General features: G+C 42.2%; 1 protein-coding gene across 1 annotated transcript in view; it reads right to left on the bottom strand.

Moving 5' to 3' along the window:
• Positions 1 to 25,407, bottom strand: part of elp1 (elongator acetyltransferase complex subunit 1) — a 181,734-nt gene that overhangs the window by 46,461 nt on the left and 109,866 nt on the right. The window contains exons 23-27 of the mRNA XM_051929899.1: positions 18,176 to 18,313; positions 9,281 to 9,366; positions 5,651 to 5,799; positions 3,253 to 3,376; positions 87 to 184 (exon numbers count right to left, since the gene is read on the bottom strand). Coding sequence (XP_051785859.1) covers positions 87 to 184; positions 3,253 to 3,376; positions 5,651 to 5,799; positions 9,281 to 9,366; positions 18,176 to 18,313 — 595 coding nt within the window. The remainder of the gene's footprint in view (positions 1 to 86; positions 185 to 3,252; positions 3,377 to 5,650; positions 5,800 to 9,280; positions 9,367 to 18,175; positions 18,314 to 25,407) is intronic.

Here is a 25,407-nt window from a genome sequence, read left to right as displayed (position 1 = left end):
AGAAAACTCAATTTAACAGACGCTAACAAAAACAACGTGAACTTTAATCTGGCTTCATAGCCTCCAAAACAATAATGTCTACCTACTTTATATTCCTGACTTGTCAAGGGATACAGTGTTAAAGCATCATTATATAATTTCTGATCTTTTACCAAATTTAAAAGTTCTGGAAAGTGTTCAGGACCTAAAAGAAAAAAACAACAGTAGACAAAGATTCAATAATTATCAGTCCTGCCTTCCCTTACTATATTTCTAAATTTTCACTACAGAAGTGGGACGTCAGAGGCTTTTCCAGCAGCGACTGACACTGGACAAGGTGCCATTCTATTAAGGGGTATGCATACAGTCTCGCCCCACCAAACCAGTTTAGTGCTGCAGATCCGCTCCTTCCAGTGTCGATATAAATTGCGGCTGCCCAAGGAACGTGGTATCACTGTTTGTCCTGCTTGAGAGGAGGAAGGAGCTCCAACTCCGTAGCCAACTATAATTCTAAAATGAGGCTGTTAAGTGCCGTATTTATTTTTGGTTTCTCTACCATGCAGCTCATTGTTCTGTTGAAATTAAACAGGCCGACCCAGCTGGTACCTCAGCCTTTTGCTTGCCTGCGCTAGTCTGCTTTCCCAGCCAGGTTATAATATATGCAATATACAGTATATACAGTGCATCTGGAAAGTATTCACAGCGCATCACTTTTTCCACATTTTGTTATGTTACAGCCTTATTCCAAAATGGATTAAATTCATTTTTTTCCTCAGAATTCTACACACAACACCCCATAATGACAACGTGAAAAAAGTTTACTTGAGGATTTTGCAAATTTATTAAAAATAAAAAAATTGAGAAAGCACATGTACATAAGTATTCACAGCCTTTGCCATGAAGCTCCAAATTGAGCTCAGGTGCCTCCTGTTTCCCCTGATCATCCTTGAGATGTTTCTGCAGCTTCATTGGAGTCCACCTGTGGTAAATTCAGTTGACTGGACCTGATTTGGAAAGGCACACACCTGTCTATAGAAGGTCCCACAGTTGACAGTTCATGTCAGAGCACAAACCAAGCATGAAGTCAAAGGAATTGTCTGTAGAACTCCGAGACAGGATTGTCTCGAGGCACAAATCTGGGGAAGGTTACAGAAAAATTTCTGCTGCTTTGAAGGTCCCAATGAGCACAGTGGTCTCCATCATCCGTAAGTGGAAGAAGTTTGAAACCACCAGGACTCTTCCTAGAGCTGGCCGGCCATCTAAACTGAGTGATTGGGGGAGAAGGGCCTTAGTCAGGGAGGTGACCAAGAACCCGATGGTCACTCTGTCAGAGCTCCAGAGGTCCTCTGAGGAGATAGGAGAACCTTCCAGAAGGACAACCATCTCTTCAGCAATCCACCAATCAGGCCTGTATGGTAGAGTGGCCAGACGGAAGCCACTCCTTAGTGAAAGGCACATGGCAGCCTGCCTGGAGTTTGCCAAAAGGCACCTGAAGGACTCTCAGACCATGAGAAAGAAAATTCTCTGGTCTGATGAGACAAAGATTGAACTCTTTGGTGTGAATGCCAGGTGTCACGTTTGGAGGAAACCAGGCACCGCTCATCACCAGGCCAATACCATCCCTACAGTGAAGCATGGTGGTGGCAGCATCATGCTGTGGGGACTGGGAGACTAGTCAGGATAAAGGGAAAGATGACTGCACCAATGTACAGAGACATCCTGGATGAAAACCTGCTCCAGAGCGCTCTTGACCTCAGACTGGGGCGATGGTTCAACTTTCAGCAGGACAACGACCCTAAGCACACAGCCAAGATATCAAAGGAGTGTCTTCAGGACAACTCTGTGAATGTCCTTGAGTGGCCCAGCCAGAGCCCAGACTTGAATCTGATTGAACATCTCTGGAGAGATCTTAAAATGGCTGTGCACCGACGCTTCCCATCCAACCTGATGGAGCTTGAGAGGTGCTGCAAAGAGGAATGGGCCAAACTGGCCAAGGATAGGTGTGCCAAGCTTGTGGCATCATATTCAACAGGACTTGAGGCTGGAATTGCTGCCAAAGGGGCATCGACAAAGTATTGAGCAAAGGCTGTGAATACTTAAGTACATGTGCTTTCTCAATTTTTTTATTTTTAATAAATTTGCAAAAACCTCAAGTAAACTTTTTTCACGTTGTCATTATGGGGTGTAGTTCCATGGCAGACCAGGGGGTGGCGAGGTGCACGGACTTTCTCTCTCAATCTTCTGCAGACCATCCATGGGAAATCCTGCACGGTTCCAGCGCCATTGATGACATCACTTCTGGTTCCACCGATGACATCACTTCCTGTTGGGGCCTTTAAAGCCACCATGTTTACAACCCTAAAATCAGTTTTACTTTGGACTCAGACCTGTGAACATCTCACAAACTAATAACCCATTTGCAGCCACGGCCCAATATACGGCTGGCTGCCCCAAACCTTTTTTGATGTCTTTCAACTATTATTGTGACAGTTGTGAAATACGGCCGGCAGCTTATCCCGGCCAATACCTCCACGCCTCCAGATGGAATCCTCCCTGCAACATGGAGGTGCCCCGAATTCCAGCAGGGCATCATGGACATTGGAGTTTTACTTCACAGCCCTGCTGGATACCGCGGGGGCTGCCAGGGGATGTTGCAGGGAGGCATGAGGATTTGTATTTTCCATATAGCCCAGAAGTATAACCTCGTCATGAAGACAGAAGAAGCGAAGTACTTCCGGGCTGAAGAAAAAGAAGATTCCACCTGACCCGGAAATGCTATGAAATCACATGGACTGAGGGACAGAAGCACTTCCGGGTCAAGGAATATAAAAGGATTGCGGGAAACCCCAGCAGAATGAGCCGGAGTTGGGAGGAAGTGCGAAAGAGCTGCTGGGTGGAGTGGAGGATTGTGATTAGAGTATTGAGTATTGAATTATTGAGTATCGTGGAGTGGAGGTACTTTGTGCACATTATTGTTGTAATAAATATAATTATTGGACTTTTACCTGGTGTCAGAATGTGTTGTCTGCGGGTTCAGGGGTCGACAGCGCCCCCTATCTGTCGCACAGTATACATTGTGTAATGTTTTTATTTTAATGTGTTTATAGACTAGCACTTTTATTCCATGCTATATGTGTAATTACTGTATAGTGCACTGTCCTTACTGTATTAGTGGAAATGTGCTAAGGATAAACTGAACTGAACATGACTGAATGAAATATCAAAGGTAAAATTCATTATCTAACAGTAATAAAATGTAAAAATGCTACTCACCGCATTTGCTAAGGTGACAGAGGGCTTTTCTGTAACGTTTCAAATGTTTGTCAATGGTGTATTTCTGGTAATTTGGTTCCATTTTCTTCAGGGAATTCAGAAAAGGCAAATACTCTTTTGGATCCTGGGGACAGTGTGGCAAGAAAGTGCAAGGAGATTTATTAAGTATTATAAATATTAAAAATATTTATTTCTTAAGTCTTTTAATGCAAAATTGAAAAAAAAAATCATAAAGATGTCTTCTGTATAAATTGAAGTCAATAATTCAACCGTTTCTGTGTCAACCATTAACAGATGATTTGATATTTTGACTCATTCAGATAGAAAGCAAATGAAACCAAAATATTTATTATCGGGGGGAAAAAAAACTGGAAACACTGTGAATTATTTATTACTGCTTAAAAAAACGAACAAATGCTAAAGGTTTAAAACTGCACTTTTGGAGGAACTCTAAACTGAGAAGGAGAGCCATCTTCTAGTTTAGACGTGCAATTCAAGTACGTTTATGTAGAAGTTTGTGCAACAACAGATCAGTGGCACCCAGTTAAGTTTAGGGCAGATTTCAAAACACGCCTTTTAAAATATAAAGCCTTAAATTAAATGGCCAAGGTTCTGCTTACTTATTTGAAAATATCATATTTCTCTATTTATATTATATATTATTTACTGTATATATATATATATACACATACATACATACATACATACATACATACATATATATATATATATATATATATATATAGCAGCTGCGTTTTCCCAAAGTTTCTAAAATTCTGCAACTCTAACTCAAAAAAAAAAAAAAATGGGATTCAGCAAAGGCCTGACGCGCAGAAATGATTCCACAGACAAAATATCTTTGTTTTTAAAAGTTTAGTTAAGTTTCAAAGTAAAACAGTTCACACAAAAAAAAAAGAAAATTAAAATAGCAAAAAAGAAAAAATTATAATAAGAAAAATGTAGTTCTAAGCTTAATCTTGTTACATCTTAAATCGTTACTAATTACTTATAATTTCTGAACCATTTCAAAACGGTCAGAAAACTGTATGCTTATCCCATTTCTAACTTAAAATGGGTTTATCAAGTCCCTCTTTACTGGGACCTGTTCTAAACAACAACTAGAGTTTATAAACTCACTATTTCTCAGTTATAGTAAGAAGATTCTATATCTTGTTAACTTATAGGGGGAAAAGACTACACCATTGTCTATGACTATGGAAGAAATTATATTCTATTCAAATAAAGCAAACATTAATATAAGTTTAACTCAAAACTTTAACTTTCTAAGATTGGCTCTTACATTTATATATAGCACGGTGGCGCAGTGGGTAGTGCTGCTGCCTCGCAGTTGGGAGATCTGGGGACCTGGGTTCGCTTCCCGGGTCCTCCCTGCGTGGAGTTTGCATGTTCTCCCCGTGTCTGCGTGGGTTTCCTCCCACAGTCCAAAGACATGCAGGTTAGGTGGATTGGCGATTCTAAATTGGCCCTAGTGTGTGCTTGGTGTGTGGGTGTGTTTGTGTGTGTCCTGCGGTGGGTTAGCACCCTGCCCGGGATTGGTTCCTGCCTTGTGCCCTGTGTTGGCTGGGATTGGCTCCAGCAGACCCCCATGACCCTGTGTTCGGATTCAGCGGGTTGGAAAATGGATGGATGGATGGATGTATATATATATATATTATATATATAATATATATATTAATTATATTATACTGTATATATGTATGTCTGATCTGTTCCATTTTTATTACAGAACTAGACATTTAGCCTGTTACAATAACGGGCGCTAGAACAGTAGTCCATAAACATTAGTAGGAACAGTCCATATTAAATGGCAAGGGACCTTTTACCTCATTCAATTTTTCCGTAAAATGCCTGTAATTTTCTCTGACAGTAATACTGGCTTTGCTGTCCGTAATATGCTTTTAATTTTCTGTCACAACAGCGGGCAATCAGCAGATTCTCCCCAGCAACTGATGTAATGTGCGCGAAAATAAATCCACTTTTAAAAGTCATCGTATTGTAATATCATGAAAATTCGTATATTTAGGAAAACCTCTTCAACGACTGACACTTTACACTTTACCGGGCCAAGCTTCTTAATCGCAAATCTGACATCCTCAGAGGGAACACTTGCACAACAACAGGGAAGCTGGTCTCCGCGTCTCAGTATCTGATTGGATTTCTCGTGTTTTATGTTTTAGGTCTTACCTCATTTACCGAAATCCAATTGGATCGGCCGCACGATATTTTATAGGTCCCACCCTCTCTGTCTTGTGTGATGCGTCAGGCGGCCTTTGAAGCATCGCTCCGTGCCCCACGCATATGCACTTTACCAGAAGACACACACACACACACACACACGGACACTGGACGCACACAGGGGTTTTATTAAAGAGTATACCTTCTGTGATTTCTCTGCCACCATGATAACAAGGTCAAAGTCGTAGGTCCCAAGGGAATGATCAAATAGTTCATCGACATTCACCAAGAACAGGAGGTACTTCAGAGCATCCTCAGCACTCACTGATGTGGAAGCACCCTGGGTATTAACTGGAAGACATTTACATAAACAAACACCACTTAATAAATAAAAGTACATGCAAATTTTGATAAAAAAAGAAAAATGACAATTAAGATTTACACCTCAATGTGTAGCGGCACGGTGGCGCAGTTAGGAGACCCGGGTTCGCTTCCCGGGTCCTGCCAGCATGGAGTTTGCATGTTCTCCCCGTGTCTGCGTGTGTTTCCTCCCACAATCCAAAGACGTGCAGGTTAGGTACATTGGCGATTCTAAATTGTCCCTAGTGTGTGCTTGGTGTGTGTGTGTGCGCTGCAGTGGGCTGGCACCCTGCCTGGGATTTGTTTCCTGCCTTGCACCCTGTGTTAGCTGGGATTGGATATAGCAGACCCCCGTGACCCTGTAGTTAGGATATAGTGGGTTGGATAATGACTGACTGACTGACCTCAATATGCATAGCACTCTGACCCCTGGGAAATTTTATAAATTGTGATTTATTAGAAACATCTTTCTGAACTAAATGGAAAGACTAAAATATAGAATACTGTATTAAAAATGTTTTAATTTGTTAAAAAAATGTTTGTGTCTTGTCTTGGTGTCTTGTTTTGGAATCACACTACAATACCACAGAAAAAAAATCCCAAGTCGCATTGCAAGGGCCCCTGCGAAGCAGTTCCTTCATAGTGAGAGCATTTAAATAATAATAATAATACAGTGGAACCTCGGTTCACGACCATAATTCGTTCCAAAACTCTGGTTGTAAACCGATTTGGTCGTGAACCAAAGCAATTTTCCCTTTAGGATTGTATGTAAATACAATTAATCCGTTCCAGACTGTACGAACTGTATGTAAGTATATATTTTTTTTAAGTTTTTAAGCACAAATACAGTTAATTATACCATAGAATGCACAGCATAATAGTAAACTAAATGTAAAAACATTGAATAACACTGAGAAAACCTTGAACAACAGAGAAAACTAACACTGCAATAGTTTGTGCTATAGCGCTACCAACCGCTGGCTAAAAACACTTTTTCTTTTAATGAGTTTTAAGCACAGGGAAAAAAATGAACATTTGAAAAATCCGTAATTTAATAAACTACCAAGAAAAGTAACATTGTAACAATGCAGGCTACGAACCGATCGCTGTAAACAGAAGTGAAAACAAAATCAAGCCCAGTGCATCCTTTACCTGCCTTCCTACCTTATGAGTCCTGCCCCCTCTCTCTAGCGCTGCCTCTGTGTGTGTGTGTGTGTGTGTGTGTGTGTGTGTGTGCAGCTCTCACTGCCTCTGTGTGTGTGTGTCGCCCGCTCTCGCACTCTCGCTCTCTCTCTCTTGCTCGCTGCACAGGAAATGCACAGGGAGAGACTGAACATGTACAAACCGAAAGGGAACCTGGCTTGTTCGTATACCGAGATGTGTGGTCGTGAACCGAGGAAAAAGTTTGGCAAACTTTTTGGTTGTAAACCGACTGTACGTGTACCAAGACGTTCGTGAACCGAGGTTCCACTGTAATACATTTTATTTATTTGTAGGTGCCTTTCTAAATAGTCAAGGACACTGAACAATAGATAAACCACAGATTATAAGCAAAACTAAAATACAAAAGTTAAAATCAGACAGAGCAATTGTAATCAAACAGAACAAGCAGTCTTAAACAAATGAGTTTTAAGTTTAGATTTGAAAAGTGAAACTGATTCAATATTTCTAAGCTCAGGTGGTAGTGAGTTCCAAAGCTGGGGAGCAGCTTTTTCCTTTCAGTCCCACATTAGTAACATCTCCCGGCCTGCGTCACATTAATCGTATTCGCCCCCCCGTCCCTCACTCCGCACAACACTGCTACCCTTGTTCATAGCCTTGTCACTTCTCGTCTCGATTATTGCAATTCCCTTTTCTTTGGTCTTTCTCGCAAATCTCTTTATAAGCTTCAACTGGTCCAGAATTCAGCTGCCCACCCGCATCATTACTAGAACCCCCTCTATTCACCATATCACTCCCGTTTTGCAGCAGCTTCATTGGCTTCCAGTTAAGTTCCGCATTCAATTCAAAATTCTTCTGTTAACTTTTAAGGCTCTCCACCACCTCGCCCCTCCATATCTGTCTGACCTCCTCCATGTTGCCATTCCCTCCCGTACCCTTAGATCCTCTTCCTCCATCCACTTGACTGTCCCCTTCGTCCGTCTTACCACCATTCAGTTGCTCTGCTCCCCAGCTTTGGAACTCACTACCACCTGAGCTTAGAAATATTGAATCAGTTTCACTTTTCAAATCTAAACTTAAAACTCATTTGTTTAAGACTGCTTGTTCTGTTTGATTACAATTGCTCTGTCTGATTTTAACTTTTGTATTTTAGTTTTGCTTATAATCTGTGGTTTATCTATTGTTCAGTGTCCTTGACTATTTAGAAAGGCGCCTACAAATAAATAAAATGTATTACAGTGGAACCTCGGTTCACGAATGTCTCGGTACACGTGCAAATCGGTTTACAACCAAAAAGTTTGCCAAACTTTTTCCTCAGTTCGCGACCACACACTCGGTATACGAACAAGCCAATTTCCCTTTCGGTTTGTACATGTTCAGTCTCTCCCTGTGCATTTCCTGTGCAGCGAGCAAGAGAGAGAGAGCGAGAGAGCGGGCGACACACACACACACACACAGGCAGCACGAGAGAGAGAGGGCTGGACTCATAAGGTAGGAAGGCAGTTAAAGAATGCACCGGGCTTGATTTTGTTTTCACTTCTGTTTACAGCGATCAGTTCATAGCGTGTATTGTTGCAATGTTACTTTTCTTGGTGGTTTATTAAATTATGGATTTTTTCAAATGTTCATTCTTTTCCCTGTGCTTAAAAGTCATTAAAAAAAAAGTGTTTTTAGCCAGCAGTTGGTAGCGCTATAGCGCAAACTATTGCAGTGTTAGTTTTCTCTGTTGTTCAAGGTTTTCTCAGTGTTATTCAATGTTTTTACATTTAGTTTACTATTACGCTGTGCATTCTATGGTGTAATTAACTGTATTTGTGCTTAAAAACTTAAAACAAATATATATTTACATACAGTTTGTACGGTCTGGAACTGATTAATTGTATTTACATTCAATCCTATGGAGAAAATTGCTTCGGTTCACGACCAAATCGGTTTACGACCAGAGTTTTGGAACAAATTAAGACGGTTCTTTCGCTTTGTTTACAATTGCTCTGTCTGATTTTAACTTTTGTATTTTATTTTTGTTTATAATCTGTGTTTTATCTATTGTTCAGTGTCCTTGAGTGGTTAGAAAGGTGCCTACTAATATCCATCCATCCATTTTCCAACCCGCTGAATCCGAACACAGGGTCACGGGGGTCTGCTGGAGCCAATCCCAGCCAACACAGGGCACAAGGCAGGAAACAATCCTGGGCAGGGTGCCAACCCACCGCAGTGCCTACTAATAAATAAAATGTATTATTATTATTACATAACTTATGCTGAAAAGAAAAAAAAAGAAAAGGTATCCGCATATATGGAAAATATTTACCACGAAGGTCGTGAACTTTTTGAAGAGCTATTTCCAGTTCAGGGGACGTTTTTCCTACATGTGAAGTCAATATGGAGAGACAATACCTGCAAAAAGAGGGAAAAAAAACCCCACTAAGGTTTACGATTCTTTTAAAACTCTATTCTGTATTTGCTAAGTGCTAAATGTTAAAAATACATATTAATAAAATAAAAAACACATTGCAGACCCTTTAGCCAGCTGTAATGGCACATCAGAAAAATGCTGAAGCAGTTAGGGTGGATTTAAAAGTTCAAAAATTAAAACCTAGTATTGTGGTATCTTGCCCCTAAATTCATATCTCCTGTGTTTAACTTTGAAGTAAATACTTTTAAAGGAAATATATACAGATACACAGTGTTCTGATGAAATTATCATTGATTTTCCTGTAATGGTCAAAAGTCTAAACAGTTTTTCCTTCAAATTTAGTCAGCTGAAATGCAATGAATGATCCACAATGGTGAAAAGGTAAGCAGTAAACTGGCAGAGGTTTAAATTTAAAGTTTAGCTTAGCCAAAACTGAGAAGAAAAAAAAAATATCGGAATACTACAAATGGGTGAACTAATGGAAGCAATACACAGAATATGCTTTCTGCCTTTTAATTCACAGTGTTAGCTTAAGATATGAAAACAGTCAACATGCTACTTTTTGGTTGAACTTGCAAGTAATACATTTGAGAATTATGAGAACACTTCTACTATAATATGGTCTGTGCTGTTAGCTTCCCAATCACTTTGTGAAATAAAAATCTTGGACCAAGTGACAGTCTTGGCTGTTCCACTGAGGAATCTAAATGTTGTGATGTGAAATTTTGCATACAAGTTGATAAATATTTTGTATGTCTTTATTTGTAATTTAGGCAAAGCAATGTAATATTAGTGTTACATTAGTGAGAAGCATTTACAGGTGCTGGTCATAAAATTAGAATATCATGACAAAGTTGATTTATTTCAGTAATTCCATTCAAAAAGTGAAACTTGTATATTAGATTCATTCATTACACACAGACTGATGTATTTCAAATGTTTATTTCTTTAAATGTTGATGATTATAACTGACAACTAATGAAAGTCCCAAATTCAGTATCTCGGAAAATTAGAATAACAATTAAGACCAATGCAAAAAAAGGATTTTTAGAAATGTTGGCCAACTGAAAGGTATGAACATGAGAAGTATGAGCATGTACAGCACTCAATATTTAGTTGGGGCTCCTTTGGCCTGGATTACTGCAGCAATGCGGCGTGGCATGGAGTCGATCAGTCTGTGGCACTGCTCAGGTGTTATGAGAGCCCATGTTGCTCTGATAGTGGCCTTCAGCTCTTCTGAATTGTTGGGTCTGGCGTATTGCATCTTCCTCTTCACAATACTCCATAGATTTTCTATGGGGTTAAGGTCAGGTGAGTTTGCTGGCCAATCAAGAACAGGGATACCATGGTCCTTAAACCAGGTACTGGTAGCTTTGGCACTGTGTGCAGGTGCCAGGTCCTGTTGGAAAACGAAATCTGCATCTCCATAAAGTTCGTCAGCAGCAGGAAGCATGAAGTGCTCTAAAACTTCCTGGTAGACGGCTGCGTTGACCTTGGACCTCAGAAAACACAATGGACCAACACCAGCAGATGACATGGCACCTCAAACTATCACTGACTGTGGAAACTTTACACTAGACCTCATGCAACGTGGATTCTATGCCTCTCCTCTCTTCCTCCAGACTCTGGGACCTTGATTTCCAAAGGAAATGCAAAATTTACTTTCATCAGAGAACATAACTTTGGGCCACTCAGCAGCAGTCCAAAGGCGAGATGCTTCTGACGCTGTCTCTTGTTCAAGAGTGGCTTGACACAAGGAATGTGACAGCTGAAACCCATGTCTTGCATACGTCTGTGCGTGGTGGTTCTTGAAGCACTGACTCCAGCTGCAGTCCACTCTTTGTGAATCTCCCCCACATTTTTGAATGGGTTTTGTTTCCCAATCCTCTCCAGGGTGCGGTTATCCCTATTGCTTGTCCACTTTTTTCTACCACATCTTGTCCTTCCCTTCACCTCTCTATTAATGTGCTTGGACACAGAGCTCTGTGAACAGCCAGCCTCTTTAGCAATGACCTTTTGTGACTTGCCCTCCTTGTGCAAGGTGTCAATGGTCGTCTTTTGGACAACTGTCAAGTCAGCAGTCTTCTCCATGATTGTGTAGCCTACAGAACTAGACTGAGAGACCATTTAAAGGCTTCTGCAGGTGTTTTGAGTTCATTAGCTGATTAGAGTGTGGCACCAGGTGTCTTCAATATTGAACCTTTTCACAATATTCTAATTTTCAGAGATACTGAATTTGGGACTTTCATTAGTTGTCAGTTATAATCATCAACATTAAAAGAAATGAACATTTGAAATACATCAGTCTGTGTGTAATGAATGAATCTAATATACAAGTTTCACTTTTTGAATGGAATTACTGAAATAAATCAACTTTGTCATGATATTCTAATTTTATGACCAGCACCTGTATGTTTACCCCCCTTTTAGAGTAAAATTACGACAGGGTTGGGGGACGTGCCTCAAACAAGTTTGACCAAAATTTCTCTAATAAAATCTCCCAGTCAACCCCCGCAGGAAAGCCAGGCTGCCTAACTGCCAAGCTTTACCTTAACGTATGGTTTGGAGGGCAGGTGTGAAAGTGTTCTATTCCCCTATTGGTCTGAAGTATAGCTGTTTGGAATTGGCTTGTATCAGAAGCCTTTAAGCACCATGACGTCCTATTGGCTCTAGGGGTTGGACAGCAAATCTATAAATTGGCTTGCTTTACCCATCACTCTCTCACCAAACCGATGAAAGACCATCTCCAGACATTTTAAGTAACTAACAAGTCTGTGTGCCGCCTGAAACTACACATCAGGTTGTATATACCATTGATCACGATATTCTTAGAAATCGCCTTAGTCAGTGGGTGGGCCTCTCTGGCAGTGTCTTAAATTGGTTTGAATCCTACCTGGCAGGGAAAAAATTCTTTGTTAGTTGTGGTAATTATACTTCAAAGACACATGATATTCTGTATGGTGTTCCACAAGGCTCTATCCTGGGTCTGCTGCTCTTCTCAATCTACATGCTTCCGTAAGGTCAGATTATCTCAGGGCACAACGTGAGCTACCACAGCTATGCTGATGACACACAGCTGTATTTATCAATAGCGCCAGAAAAATATATACCTTTATTTTTACTTCCTTAACTTGTGGAGGGTTTTTCCTGTAGAAAAGCCCTAAGTTTTTTCATGAAAGCCCCTTTCAGTCAATAAGCCTTAAAAACAGGTGTAAAGCTAAACTTGCAGCACCGCTATTCAATTACACTCGCCTAACGCCTCTCCTAAGGGGACATACTGTGGGATCTGGGCATCCGTCAAAGCACCAATCACAGGCCCAATTAGAAAGCGGGAAGCTGTGATTTGTCGTCTCCCTCCCATGTAACAATCACAGCCCGTGTTACAACGCACTATGTATGTATGTGTATGTGTGTGTGTATATGTATGTGTATATATATGTTGATATGTGTATATATATATATATGTATATATATGTATATGTAGATATGTGTATATATATATGTTTACATAACCTCTTTAACATACTACTTCTCCGCTGCGAAGCGCGGGTATTTTGCTAGTTAGAAATAAACTTGATGCATTAGGTTTAAAAGTCAAGACGGAGGTAAAGAATTTAGGGGGTAACTGTTGACTGTGACCTGAATTTTAAAAATCGCATATCAATCAGATCACTAGGACAGCATTTTTTCACTTATATAACAAAAGTTAGACCTCTTATATCATTGAAAGATGCTAAAAAACTAGTTCACGCGTTTGTTTTCAGTCGACTAGATTACTGTAACGCACTCCTCTCAGGACTACCCAAAAAGGAAATCAATCGATTGCAATGAGTGCAGAATGCAGCTGCTAGAATCCTTACCAGGAAAAGAAAATCTGAGCACATTTCTCCAGTTTTGATGTCACTACACTGGTTACCTGTGTCATTTAGAATTGACTTTAAAATACTGCTTATGGTCTACAAAGCCTTAAATAATCTGCTTCATCTTATATTTCGGAATGTCTGACACCCTATATTCCAAATTGTAACCTTAGATCTTCAAATGAGTGTCTGCTTAGAATTCCAAGAGCTAAACTTAAAAGAAGTGGTGAGGCGTTCTGCTGTTAAGCACCTCAAATCTGGAATAGCTGACCGATAGAAATTTGCCAGGCTGATACAGTGGAGCACTTTAAAAAAACTGCTAAAACACATTACTTTAGCATGGCTTTCTCATAGCTTCATCTTAGTTAAGTCCAGATGCTCTGTATATTCAATTAATTATCATTACTATTCATGGTGGCAGGGCGGCACGGTAGTGCAGTGGGTAGCGCTGCTGCCTCGCAATTGGGTGATCTGGGGACCTGGGTTCACTTCCCAGGTCCTCCCTGCGTGGAGTTTGCATGTTCTCCCCGTGTCTGCGTGGGTTTCCTCCGGGCGCTCCGGTTTCCTCCCACAGTCCAAAGACATGCAGGTTAGGTGGATTGGCGATTCTAAATTGGCCCTAGTGTGTGCTTGGTGTGTGGGTGTGTTTGTGTGTGTCCTGCGGTGGGTTGGCACCCTGCCCGGGATTGGTTCCTGCCTTGTGCCCTGTGTTGGGTGGGATTGGCTCCAGCAGACCCCCCGTGACCCTGTGTTCGGATTCAGCGGGTTGGAAAATGGATGGATGGATTCATGGTGGCTCTAAAATCTCTACTAACCCCTACTCTCTCTTCTGCTCTTTTAGTGATTTTCTGTGCTGGTGATCTGTACCACCGCCACCTAATCAAAGCACCGTGATGTCCCTCCATTGATGGATTAAAGGCCAGAAGTCCATATGACCGTCATCATCAAGTCCTTCCATGAGAACCCCAACTACAATGAGGACTGACTGAGGTCATTTATGTGAGGTAGAATGCCCAGAGGGGGCTGGGTGGTCTCCTGGCCTGGAACCCCTGCAGATTTTATTTTTTCTCCAGCCGTCTGGAGTTTGTTTTGTTTTTTCTGTCCTCCCTGGCCATCGGACCTTACTCTTATTCTATGTTAATTAGTGTTCTCTTATTTTAATTCTTACTTTGTCTTTTTTTCTCTTTTCTTCATCATGTAAAACACTTTGAGCTACATCATTTGTATGAAAATGTGCTATAGAAATAAAAGTTGTTATTGTTGTATGGTTGCTAATATTCAAATGTACTTTGCATATCGTTATTATTTATGGTTATTATCAATAATACATTTTTTAAATTGTAACTTAACTCCTGCTGGTCTTTAATTACACCTAATTGCCTGAAGTTACAAATGTAGAAGGGAAGGTGGGGAGAAGTTATATACTATAATATCTTATAAACAGTGGTAAGACTGTGAGATTTGAGGTATTCTGACAAAGGCTACATATTAATACATATTAATAATGCAATAGGGGAAAGTAGAGTAGAGTAAAATATATATCTCTACCAAGACAAAACACTCAATAACTGCAGTTTATTAGGGTTCATCTGAGTGTTCTGCCTAGTGATGCTCTGATCTAAATCAGTCAATTCTCTCTACAAAAGACTCGATTGGTGCTTGGTAAATCGAGAGCAAATCATCCCTACCACCATCGCCGTCACTTCCCCTACCTCTCCATATCTTAAACCATTCTTGAGGCAGATTGAAGTCTTAAGTGCCAGCTTAAGTGAAAAATTAAGAAAAACGTATTAAGTAATTGCACCACAAACACTGACTTACTTAATCAGTTTTAATGCAAAAAGATGCCAACAGAAGAAGAGAAGAAGCGGGCCGCTAGGGAGGAGAAATGAAGAGAAGCAGCAAGCACATCAACCTCTGAGCACACGAATAATACACAATTACAACAGCGCAGGTGAGCAGAGAGCTGAGGAGACTTCGTGCCAGCAAAGCAGTGGGTCCAGATGGAGTATCGCCACGACTGCTGAAGGTCTGTGCATTGGAGCTGGGGGGTCCTCTACAGCGCATCTTCAACCGGCCTGTCGCTCTGACGTCACATGTGATGAAGACCATGGAGCGGCTGCTGCTTCACCACCTGAGGCCACAGGTCCGCCACGTCCTCGACCCTCTGCAGTTCACATACCAGGAGAAGTTGGGAGCGGAGGATGCCATCATCTGTATGCTACATCGATCCCTCTTCCACTTGGACAGAGGCAGTGGTGCTGTAAGAATTATGTTCCTGGACTTCTCTAGTGCCTTCAACACCATCCAACCTCTGCTCCTTAGGGACAAGCTGACAGAGATGGGAGTAGACTCATACCTGGTGGCATGGATCATGGACTATCTTACAGACAGACCTCAGTATGTGCGTCTCGGGAATTGCAGATCTGACATTGTGGTCAGCAACACAGGAGCGCCGCAGGGGACTGTACTTTCTCCGATCCTGTTCAGCCTATATACATCAGACTTCCAATACAACTCGGAGTCCTGCCACGTGCAAAAGTTCACTGACGACACTGCTATCATGGGCTACATCAGGAGTGGGCAGGAGGAGGAGTATAGGGACCTCATCAAAGACTTTGTTAAATGGTGCGACTCAAACCACCTACACCTGAACACCAGCAAAACCAAGGAGCTGGTGGTGGATTTTAGGAGGCCCAGACCCCTCATGGACCCCGTGATCATCAAAGGTGACTGTGCAGAGGGTACAGACCTATAAATACCTGGGAGTGCAGCTGGATGATAAACTGGACTGGACTGCCAATACTTATACTCTGTGTAAGAGAGGACAGAGCCGACTATACTTCCTTAGAAGGCTGGCGTCCTTCAACATCTGCAATAAGATGCTGCAGATGTTCTATCAGACGGTTGTGGCGAGGAAATTGTTTTCTGTAATGTTTACTTCATCTGCTTGGGCTCTCTCTCTCGCTCTCTCTCTCATTCGCTCGTGTTTTCTCTGTCTTTCTCATTCGCTCACGCACACGCGCTCTCTCTTTCTCTCTTGCTCATTCGCTTGTCCTCTCTCTCTCTCGTGCTCTCTCACTCTCTCTCTTCTCACTCTCACTCACTCGTGCGTGCTCTCGGTCTCTCTTGCTCGTTCGCACGTGCGCACGCTCTCTCCCTCTCTTGCTCTTTCGTCATGCAACAATCACAACGTGCGACGTACACGGGGAAATTTTTTTTCGTGATTTTCTTTGTAAAAATTAGGGTGCGCGTCTTACACAAGGGCGCGTGGTACACGAGTAAATACGGTAAGTAATTGCAGCACATGCACTGACTTAATCAGTAATTTAGTTGCAGTGCTTCTTAATGTGTGGTATGACGGTTGCTGAAACTGCGCACGTCATACTGCTGTGAGCAGAGAACAGGATGTGCAGACTTTACAGGAGAGAGAAAAGATGGGAATATTAGCCTTTACATTAAAGAAAGTGGAGTAATAAATCGGGGAAAAGGAATTGGAGGAGTCGTCCTGCTCAGTTAAACATATGGCAAGAACAGCGACTTCAGTCAATTCAGATATTTGATTTTGTCCTTTAATTAAAAATGGACACTGCTTGTTTGAGTTTGGACAGCGAGCTTGTGTTAACTGCAGCAGCTTACATTTTAAATTGGAAACTGGTGTGTAGTAAACTGTAGGCCTGTTAACTTAAAAGCTAAACTGGTCTATTTTACTTGTAAACAGGTTAAGAATGTTAGCCTTGCATTGTGTTGTTAAACATCTTATGAACATTTGAGAGATTTTGTGCTTCTTAAAAGGTTTGTACTGTGTTCATCATTTATTGGTGTGCATCATACAGTAAATGTTTTAGTAAGAATCAAGTACTGCATAATGAAAATGGTAATCCTGATGTATAATTACACCTTAAGAACTACAAATGTCTAACAAGTACACTGCAGAAAAAAAACAGACGAATAACAGACTTGTATAGGTATAGTAAAAACAAACAAGGCCGTAGTGCAATTAATGATTAAAAATGATTCATATCTATAAGTGCAATTAAGCAGTATTTAATATCAATAAACTAATGTTTTCTTCTTCATTTTCTTTTGTTAGTCAAGTGGCAGAAAGCTTTTTCCAGATAAGTACATTACAGAAGACATTAAACAGTATAACAGCTTGTAATTATGAGAAGCATTTTATTTTCTTTAATGCCATATACATTATGGATAATATTCTTTTTCTAGGGCAGCAGGGTGGCGCAGTGGGTAGCACGGCTGCCTCGCAGTTAGGAGACCTGAGTTCGTTTCCTGGGTCCTCCCTGCGTGGAGTTTGCATGTTCTCCCCGTGTCTGCGTGGGTTTCCTCCCACAGTCCAAAGACATGCATGTTAGGTGGATTGGCGATTCTAAATTGTCCCTAGTGTGTGCTTGGTGTGTGCCCTGCGGTGGGCTGGCACCCTGCCCGGGGATTTGTTCCTGCCTTGCGCCCTGTGTTGGTTGGGATTGGCTCCAGCAGACCCCCGTGACCCTGTAGTTAGGATATAGTGGGTTGGGTAATGGATGCTGCAGTGGGCTGGCACCCTGCCCGGGATTGGTTCCTGCCTTGTGCCCTGTGTTAGCTGGGATTGGCTCCAGCAGACCCCCGTGACCCTGTGTTCGGATTCAGCGGGTTGGAAAATGGATGGATGGATGGATTCTTTTTCTACATATTATTTTAAAAAGTATGTACAAAAAATATTGTACTTGTTAATTTAATTGTCTGTTGGTAGTTGTGGTGCTTAAAGGGCACTGTATAAGAAGAAAAGTTGAATAAATATCTTCTTGGTGCTTTTACCTTGTGTCCTGTGTGTTTGTCTGTTGGGTTTAGGGGGCAACAGTGACTCCTAGCGTCCACACTGCTTATTCTAAAACCTTTATGAAAGCAGAAAGAATTGAATTCAAAATTAACTTACTTATCAGGATCAAGTTTCTCCATTGCTGCTCTGACAGCATCACAGACCAGGTCTTTTTTCTTTTCTTCGGATTTCTGAGTCATCTGATCAGTACTGGCTGAGACGCAAGGGTACATTGTCTTTGTGACGTCTTCGTCACTGTAACACAATTAAAAATTGAGTTATACAAGTGTCATTTCATTGAGAGCTGCAACAGTAAAAAAAATACACAGTTGAAAGTTAATTCCACTCTGAAAATTAAAAATAACAGCCAGAACACTGCTTCTCCGTTTAAGTGTGCATGAAATGTGTGACTGGGGTGAAGCAGTCAGGTAAAACCTACAGGTGACATGTGGAAGGAACGAGTTAGGGGAAACAATCACAGCAAAGGTGAAAAGGTTTGGAAAGCCAGAACGGGCAAGGCCACCATTACTGAAGATAAAGTGAAAGTTTCTGTGGTGGGTTGGCACCCTGCCTTTCTGTGGTGGATTGGTTCCTGCCTTGTGCCCTGTGTTGGCTGGGATTGGCTCCAGCAGACCCCCGTGACCCTGTGTTTGGATTCAGCGGGTTGGTAAATGGATGGATGGATGGAAAGTGAAAGTTTACATTTTTTGTCATTTGCTCAGTACTGGGGGATTTGTAGAGGGAGATTCACTCGAAAGATGCCCCAAATATTCAGTTGTAACTCCCGTTAGGATAAAGCAATCTGAACCAAAAAAATAAGCTCTATATCTTGACGTATGTGTAATCGACTGCATTACATGCAATGCTGGAAGCGGTTTTCCGTTTTCTGCCAGACACATTTCGACGTGGCGCTGCATGTTACTGAACATATCGGCAAGCGTCTCGGGACGAAGAGCAGCAATTTCAACTTGGATATTTTCCTTCAAACCTTCCACAGTGCAAGGCTTGTTCCGATAAGACTTTTCCTGAAGTCTGGTGGTGCCCGATCCGGCAACCATGTTGTCCAAATCCCCTTTGAAATGACCCTGTTGCTGAGCAAGGACTCAATTTCTGCCATACTTCTTGCCGATGTGTGACACGTCACTCCATCTTGCTGGAAAGTAACCTTCCGTTAACTCACGATCACCCACTTGATGCTGTCATCAAGTCAAGGTGACCCAATAGGTTCGCACCATGAAGACGCGCTGCTCGATGCTGTACACCATCATCCTGATGAGAAGTCGAGCGACTGAGTGAAGGGGTACAGGCGGGATGCACCCAGAAGTTGCAAATGGAGGTTAAACGTCGCCACAACTGTCTGGCATCTACCTCATCGCTCTGACGCAGGGTCTTCCTGGCTTGTTCGAAGCTCCATATACTGAGGAGCACATTGCACGGTGCTTTGTTTTAGATTTCTTCATCCTAGCAAAAGTTATTACAGAATATTCGGGGACTCTTTCAAGTGAATCTCCCTGTTGTATTATTATTACCAGTAACGGCGCACTGCATGATAACGTGCAGTGAACACGCTTGACTTGACCATTCCTAGTTTTCATCCTCTTTCTCTGTACGTTTATCATTCGTTTGCTCAGAAGTTGATGCGCCTGCTGATTCCTGAGCAGCTCTTCTTTTCTCCACCCTAGCGGCCCGCTGCTTCTTCTCTTTCGTCGACATTTTTTCTCGTTAAAACTGAACTGAGTCAGTATTTGTGTTGCAATTACTTAGTACATGTTCCAAGGCTTTGGAAAACATCTTGCATCACCCCAGTCCATAAGGTATCACGTCCTGGTGAGCTGAATGACTTCCGGCCTGTCGCCCTGACGTCACATGTGATGAAGACCATGGAGCGGCTGCTGCTTCACCACCTTAGGCCACAGGTCCGCCACGCCTTCGACCCTCTGCAGTTCGCATACCAGGAGAAGGTGGGAGTGGAGGTTGCCATCATCTACATGCTACACCGATCCCTCTCCCACTTGGACAGTGGCAGTGGTGCTGTAAGAATTATGTTCCTGGACTTCTCTAGTGCCTTCAACACCATCCAACCTCTGCTCCTCAGGGATGACAGAGATGGGAGTAGATTCATACCTGGTGGCATGGATCGTGGATTATCTTAAAGACAGACCTCAGTATGTGCATCTCGGGAACTGCAGGTCTGACACTGTTGTCCGCATCACAGGAGCGCCACAGGGGACTGTACTTTCTCCGGTCCTGTTCAGCCAACATACATCAGACTTCAAATACAACTCGGAGTCCTGCCACGTGCAAAAGTTCGCTGATGACACTGCTATCGTGGGCTGCATCAGGAGTGGGCAGGAGGAGGAGTATAGGAACCTAATCAAGGACTTTGTTAAATGGTGCGACTCAAACCACCTACAACTGAACACCAGCAAAACCAAGGAGCTGGTGGTGGATTTTAGGAGGACCAGACCCCTCATGGACCCCGTGATCATCAGAGGTGACTGTGGTGCAGAAGGTGCAGACCTATAAATACCTGGGAGTGCAGCTGGCCACTCCCCAGAGTTGATTCTACAATAAAATAAAATACAAATAAAAAGAGGAATAACCTTGGAGGTCAATCTTCACCATGGAAGCGGATAGTAGATGTCACGTAGTATTTGTGTACCAAATTTTAGGTCAATACGTCAAACAGTTTGCGAGCTACAGGTGATTTAAAGTCCTAGACAGACAAATGAACAGCCATGGTAGTGTATTATATATAAAGGTTTAGCCGATGTCTTTATCCAAAGCGACTTACAAGGCAAGTTATATTAAATACAAGAATGATTAGGTGATTGCCAAATTTCCCCTGGGGACAAATAAATATCTATCTGGAAGGTGAAGGCGTCAAAAGTAACAGAGAACAAGACAAAAAACCGAGCAAGAGGGATTAGTACTACTATATAATTATACGTGCAACTAGCCTAAGGCACACGTCGGTATCCCAAACTCTTTGTCAATACAACAGCAGCTACCCTGTTGAAGAGAAACTAAGCAGCTCCAAAATATCTAATGAAAAACTTACCTAAACTTAAATAAATTGGGTTCAGGACTGACAGACAAAGGCAAATCATTCCATAGCTGTGAAGCCAGACCACAGAAGCACTGTCCAGTCTTTGCATGTCTGGCACAAGGAGGGACGGTCAGCAGACAGACTGACTTCTTGAAGGGACATATTGAGAGTTAAGAACAATCTATATGAGAACAGGCCGTTCAGCCCAACAAAGCTCGCTGTTCCTATTCGCAAAACAACATGAAGTCGAGTTGTGAGGGTCCCTAAAGTCCCACTGTCTACCACACTACTTGGTCACTTATTCCAGGTATCTGTGGTTCTGTGTGTTAAGAAAAACTCCCTAAATGTTTGTGCGAAATTTACCTTTCACAAGTTTATGTGTCCCCGTGTTCTTGTTGAACTCATTTTAAAGTCACCATTTTGATCCACTGGACTAATTCCCTTCATAATTTTAAACACTTCACTCAGGTCACCTCTTAATCTTCTTTTACTTAAACTGTAAAGGCTCAGCTCTTTTAATCTTTCCTCATAATTCATCCCCTGTAGCTCTGAATCAGCCGAGTTGCTCTTCTCTGGACCTTTCTCTGGTGCTGCTATGTCCTTTTTGTAGCTCAGAGACAAAAACTGATTAAGAATAAAAGCCTGAAGATAATGAAGGAGAAGAATCATTCAGCAAACCAAAAAGCCAACTCTCCCCTTGGAGACTAGATAGATAGATAGATAGATAGATAGATAGATAGATAGATAGATAGATAGATAGATAGATAGATAGATAGATAGATAGATAGATAGATAGGTGAAAGGCACTATATGACTAACAGACAGACAGACAGACAGACATACATACATACATACATACATTCATTCATTCATTATTAATCCCAAGGGGAAATTCACAATTTCACAGTTCCAAACACTGGATAGCATCCATGTCTCACAACCATATAGCAAGACAGGAAGCACCAGGACTCTAAAGACTTGGACCTTCGTCCCTTTGCAGAGATATCGGGAGCGCCACACAACTCTTTCCAGCGACCTCATGACCCCCCATGCTCTCCCAATCCGTCTACTGACTTCATAGGAAACGTCACTGCCAAAGTAAGTAAATCTCTCGATGAGGTCGACACTCTCCACAGACAGACACACTGCTGATGGCCGTGCCCAAGAGGTCATTAAAGGCCTGGATGTTGGTTTTTATCAGGACCCTCACAAGCCCAGACACTCAGACCCCTCACTCAGTCTCTCAAGTGCCCCGATCGGAGCCTCCATTGACTCCGCGAAGATCACAGCATCGTCAGCAAAGTCAAGATCAGTGAATCTTTCTTCACCAGTCCATGCAAGCAAAGAACAGAGTAGGAGCAAAAACACACCCCTAACAAACCCCAGAATCAACTGGGAAAAACACACTGTGCACAGCACTCCCAGTACCAGTGTACATGCCAGCCATGATATCCAGCAACCTTGAGGAGAAAGGCAACTGAAAACATTTAAAAATGCTGAATGATCAGTTTTGATTACAAGAGTTGTTACCATAAAAATCAGGAACCATTATGGTTGTTAAGAAGCCAGTGAGGTTATAAGAAAACCAATCAATTTAAGGTATAAAATAAAAATTAATAACACATAAGCTCAACAAATCAAGATCTATTAAAATGGTGTGACAGAGCAGAGTAAAAACACTTAAGCCAAAGCTATAAAGCAGGGGTGTCGAAGTCCAGTCATGAGGGCCACAGTGGCTGCAGGTTTTCATTCTTGCCATCTTCTTCAATAGTGACCACATTTTGCTGCTGATTACTTCTTTTAATTAACTTAACCCAGGCCCCATAGTTGTTTCTTTCTCCTTAATTAGCAGCCAAACAATAATGAGACACAAAACAGGCCACTATATGACCGGCTCACCTGTGCCCAATCACACAATATTTGAAAATAAAGAAAGAAGAAGTTCTCAGTAAGACTGATTTCCGAGGTCACCAAAACATTATGACGGCGTTCTTAGAAAAAGCCGAAAAATAACAGTTTTGCAAATATCTGCTGGGGCAGAACGAGAGCAGCAACAAGCCATGCAATTAAATAACGAGTTTAATTAACAACAAGAATCAACTTCTCGTTAAGAAAATGATTGGAGTGAAATTGGTTGGAGTTTGAAGCCCCAGTTTAGTCGGTTTGTTTCACGTCTCATTTCTGTTTGTCTGCCATTTAATGAAGAAAAGAATCAATTCTGAGGACTGAACCCTTAAAAACATGGCTATTAAAATGAAGGTAAAGGAGTTAATTAGCAGTGAAACCTGGTCACTGATTAGGAAAAGGGTGAGAATGAAAACCTGCAGCCACTGAGGACGTCCAGGCCTGGAGTTCGACACCCCTGGCATAGAGGCTGCGTTTCTTCAAATGACTCTACTCTGGATCTGCACATCCACATTACTAACCGAGAATGTTAAACCGGATGGACGCAGGGACATCCGGCCATGGGCCGTGGACGCAAAAGACGTACTGCGCAGGCGCCCCAAGAAATGAGGCGCCACGACCACAGAAAAAAGGAGTCAAAGAAATGAGGCGCCGCGACCACAGAAAAAAGGAGTCAAACGCTGGCAACGCACACAGCGCCGCACGAAACCCATTGCACACGAAACTAGCACACAAAAAAAAAGAAGCCGCTCGCGCCCCACAAATCCCACACCCACCTCCAAGCACCCCCCACCCCCCCCCTACAAGCAATGGACGGGACACACACAAAGAGGAGGATTCAACAAGCCTCTGGCACACAAAAAAAAAGAAGCCGCTCGCGCCCCACCAATCCCACCACCCCCTCCAAGCAACAACCCCCCCCCCCCCCCTCAGACGCCGGCAAAGCACACAGCACCGCACGAATCCCATTGCACACGAAACGGGACGCACACAAAGAGGAGGATTCAACAAGCTCCTAGCACACCAAAAAAAAAGAAGCCGTGACCGCCACACAAAGCCCATTAGACACGAAACGGGACAGACTACAGACATGGCACACGAAACGTTCACAAAAACAATGATTCAGACCCACAAACACACTAACATCAATAAGAAGTAACACCCAAAGCCCCATTTCTAAAGGAACCGTCCGTATTAAACATACGTCATCTCAACACCTTCACACTATGCAGCATAGGTAGATCTCATTACAATGAGGCACTATTAACCGTTCAACTGCAGAAAAGGCTCCATACTAACAGTGAGTGCGATCCTCCTTATTACTTATCCATATTTCTCACGCTGAAGAACAAACAAGTCATGAATACACGATCACAGGTACAAAACGATACGGCTCGGATAACGGGACCAAACACACGAACCCGCATGAAAAAACAAAATACACGGCGGCGCATACAACGCGCTTCTGAACCTCCGGAAGAAAAAATGTCTCGGCTCCAAAAACGCAAAGCTCAACTAACACATTAACAGAAACGAGCATATATGGACAGACACAATGAACGTACACGCGTACAGCACGCGTGTCAAAGTGCTGCATCGAAACAGGCACGGATTCAAAACGAAACACCTCGCGTCTCAGACATACAGAAACGGCAGCGAAGGGACAAAATAAATAAACGCAGACGTCTACACCGTGCATCTGGAATGCCGAAAAACAAGCAGGCAAGGCTCCAAAAAGACAAAGCTCAACTGACCGACATACAAAAACGAGCAACACTCAATACAAACAATGCACGCAGTAGACTACAACGGGCTTCTCACACAGCAGAGGCAAATCGATTACAGGTCCAAAACAACACGTCCCAAATACTGGACATACAACGACGCGCCTCTCAAACGGCACAAGCAAAACATACACGTCACGGACATCAACGACAGACACCTGCTAAACGCTTGCGCCAGTTAACTGACAACGCGTTCAATAATGAGTCCACTATTCAGGAAAATTCATTGAGATTAATAAATGTCATTTGCAGTCATTGTCATTCACTTAACTTCCCTGAAGAAACAACTGGCAATACAAGTAATGAATTTACACGTTGTTGTCAAAAGGGTCAAATTAGACTGCCTCCTTTACATTCATATCCTGAATATCTACAGAAGCTTCTAACTAACGATGTACCTGAAAGTGAAAACTTTATGAACTGCATTAGATCCTACAAATCGATATCCACTATGAACATTAACAGTGGCACTGCACATGACATCCATCTTGCAAAACTGTTAATTATTGATGAATGTACAATGGCATCCAGTCACTTACTCAACACCATTCATAAACTTCTACAAACGTTTATGAATAATAATCTTCCCTTTGGAGGAAAAGTACTTTTAT

Source organism: Erpetoichthys calabaricus, chromosome 7, assembly GCF_900747795.2.
Source record: "Erpetoichthys calabaricus chromosome 7, fErpCal1.3, whole genome shotgun sequence".
Lineage (NCBI taxonomy): Eukaryota > Metazoa > Chordata > Cladistia > Polypteriformes > Polypteridae > Erpetoichthys > Erpetoichthys calabaricus.
This window is presented reverse-complemented; position numbering and strand designations above follow the sequence as displayed.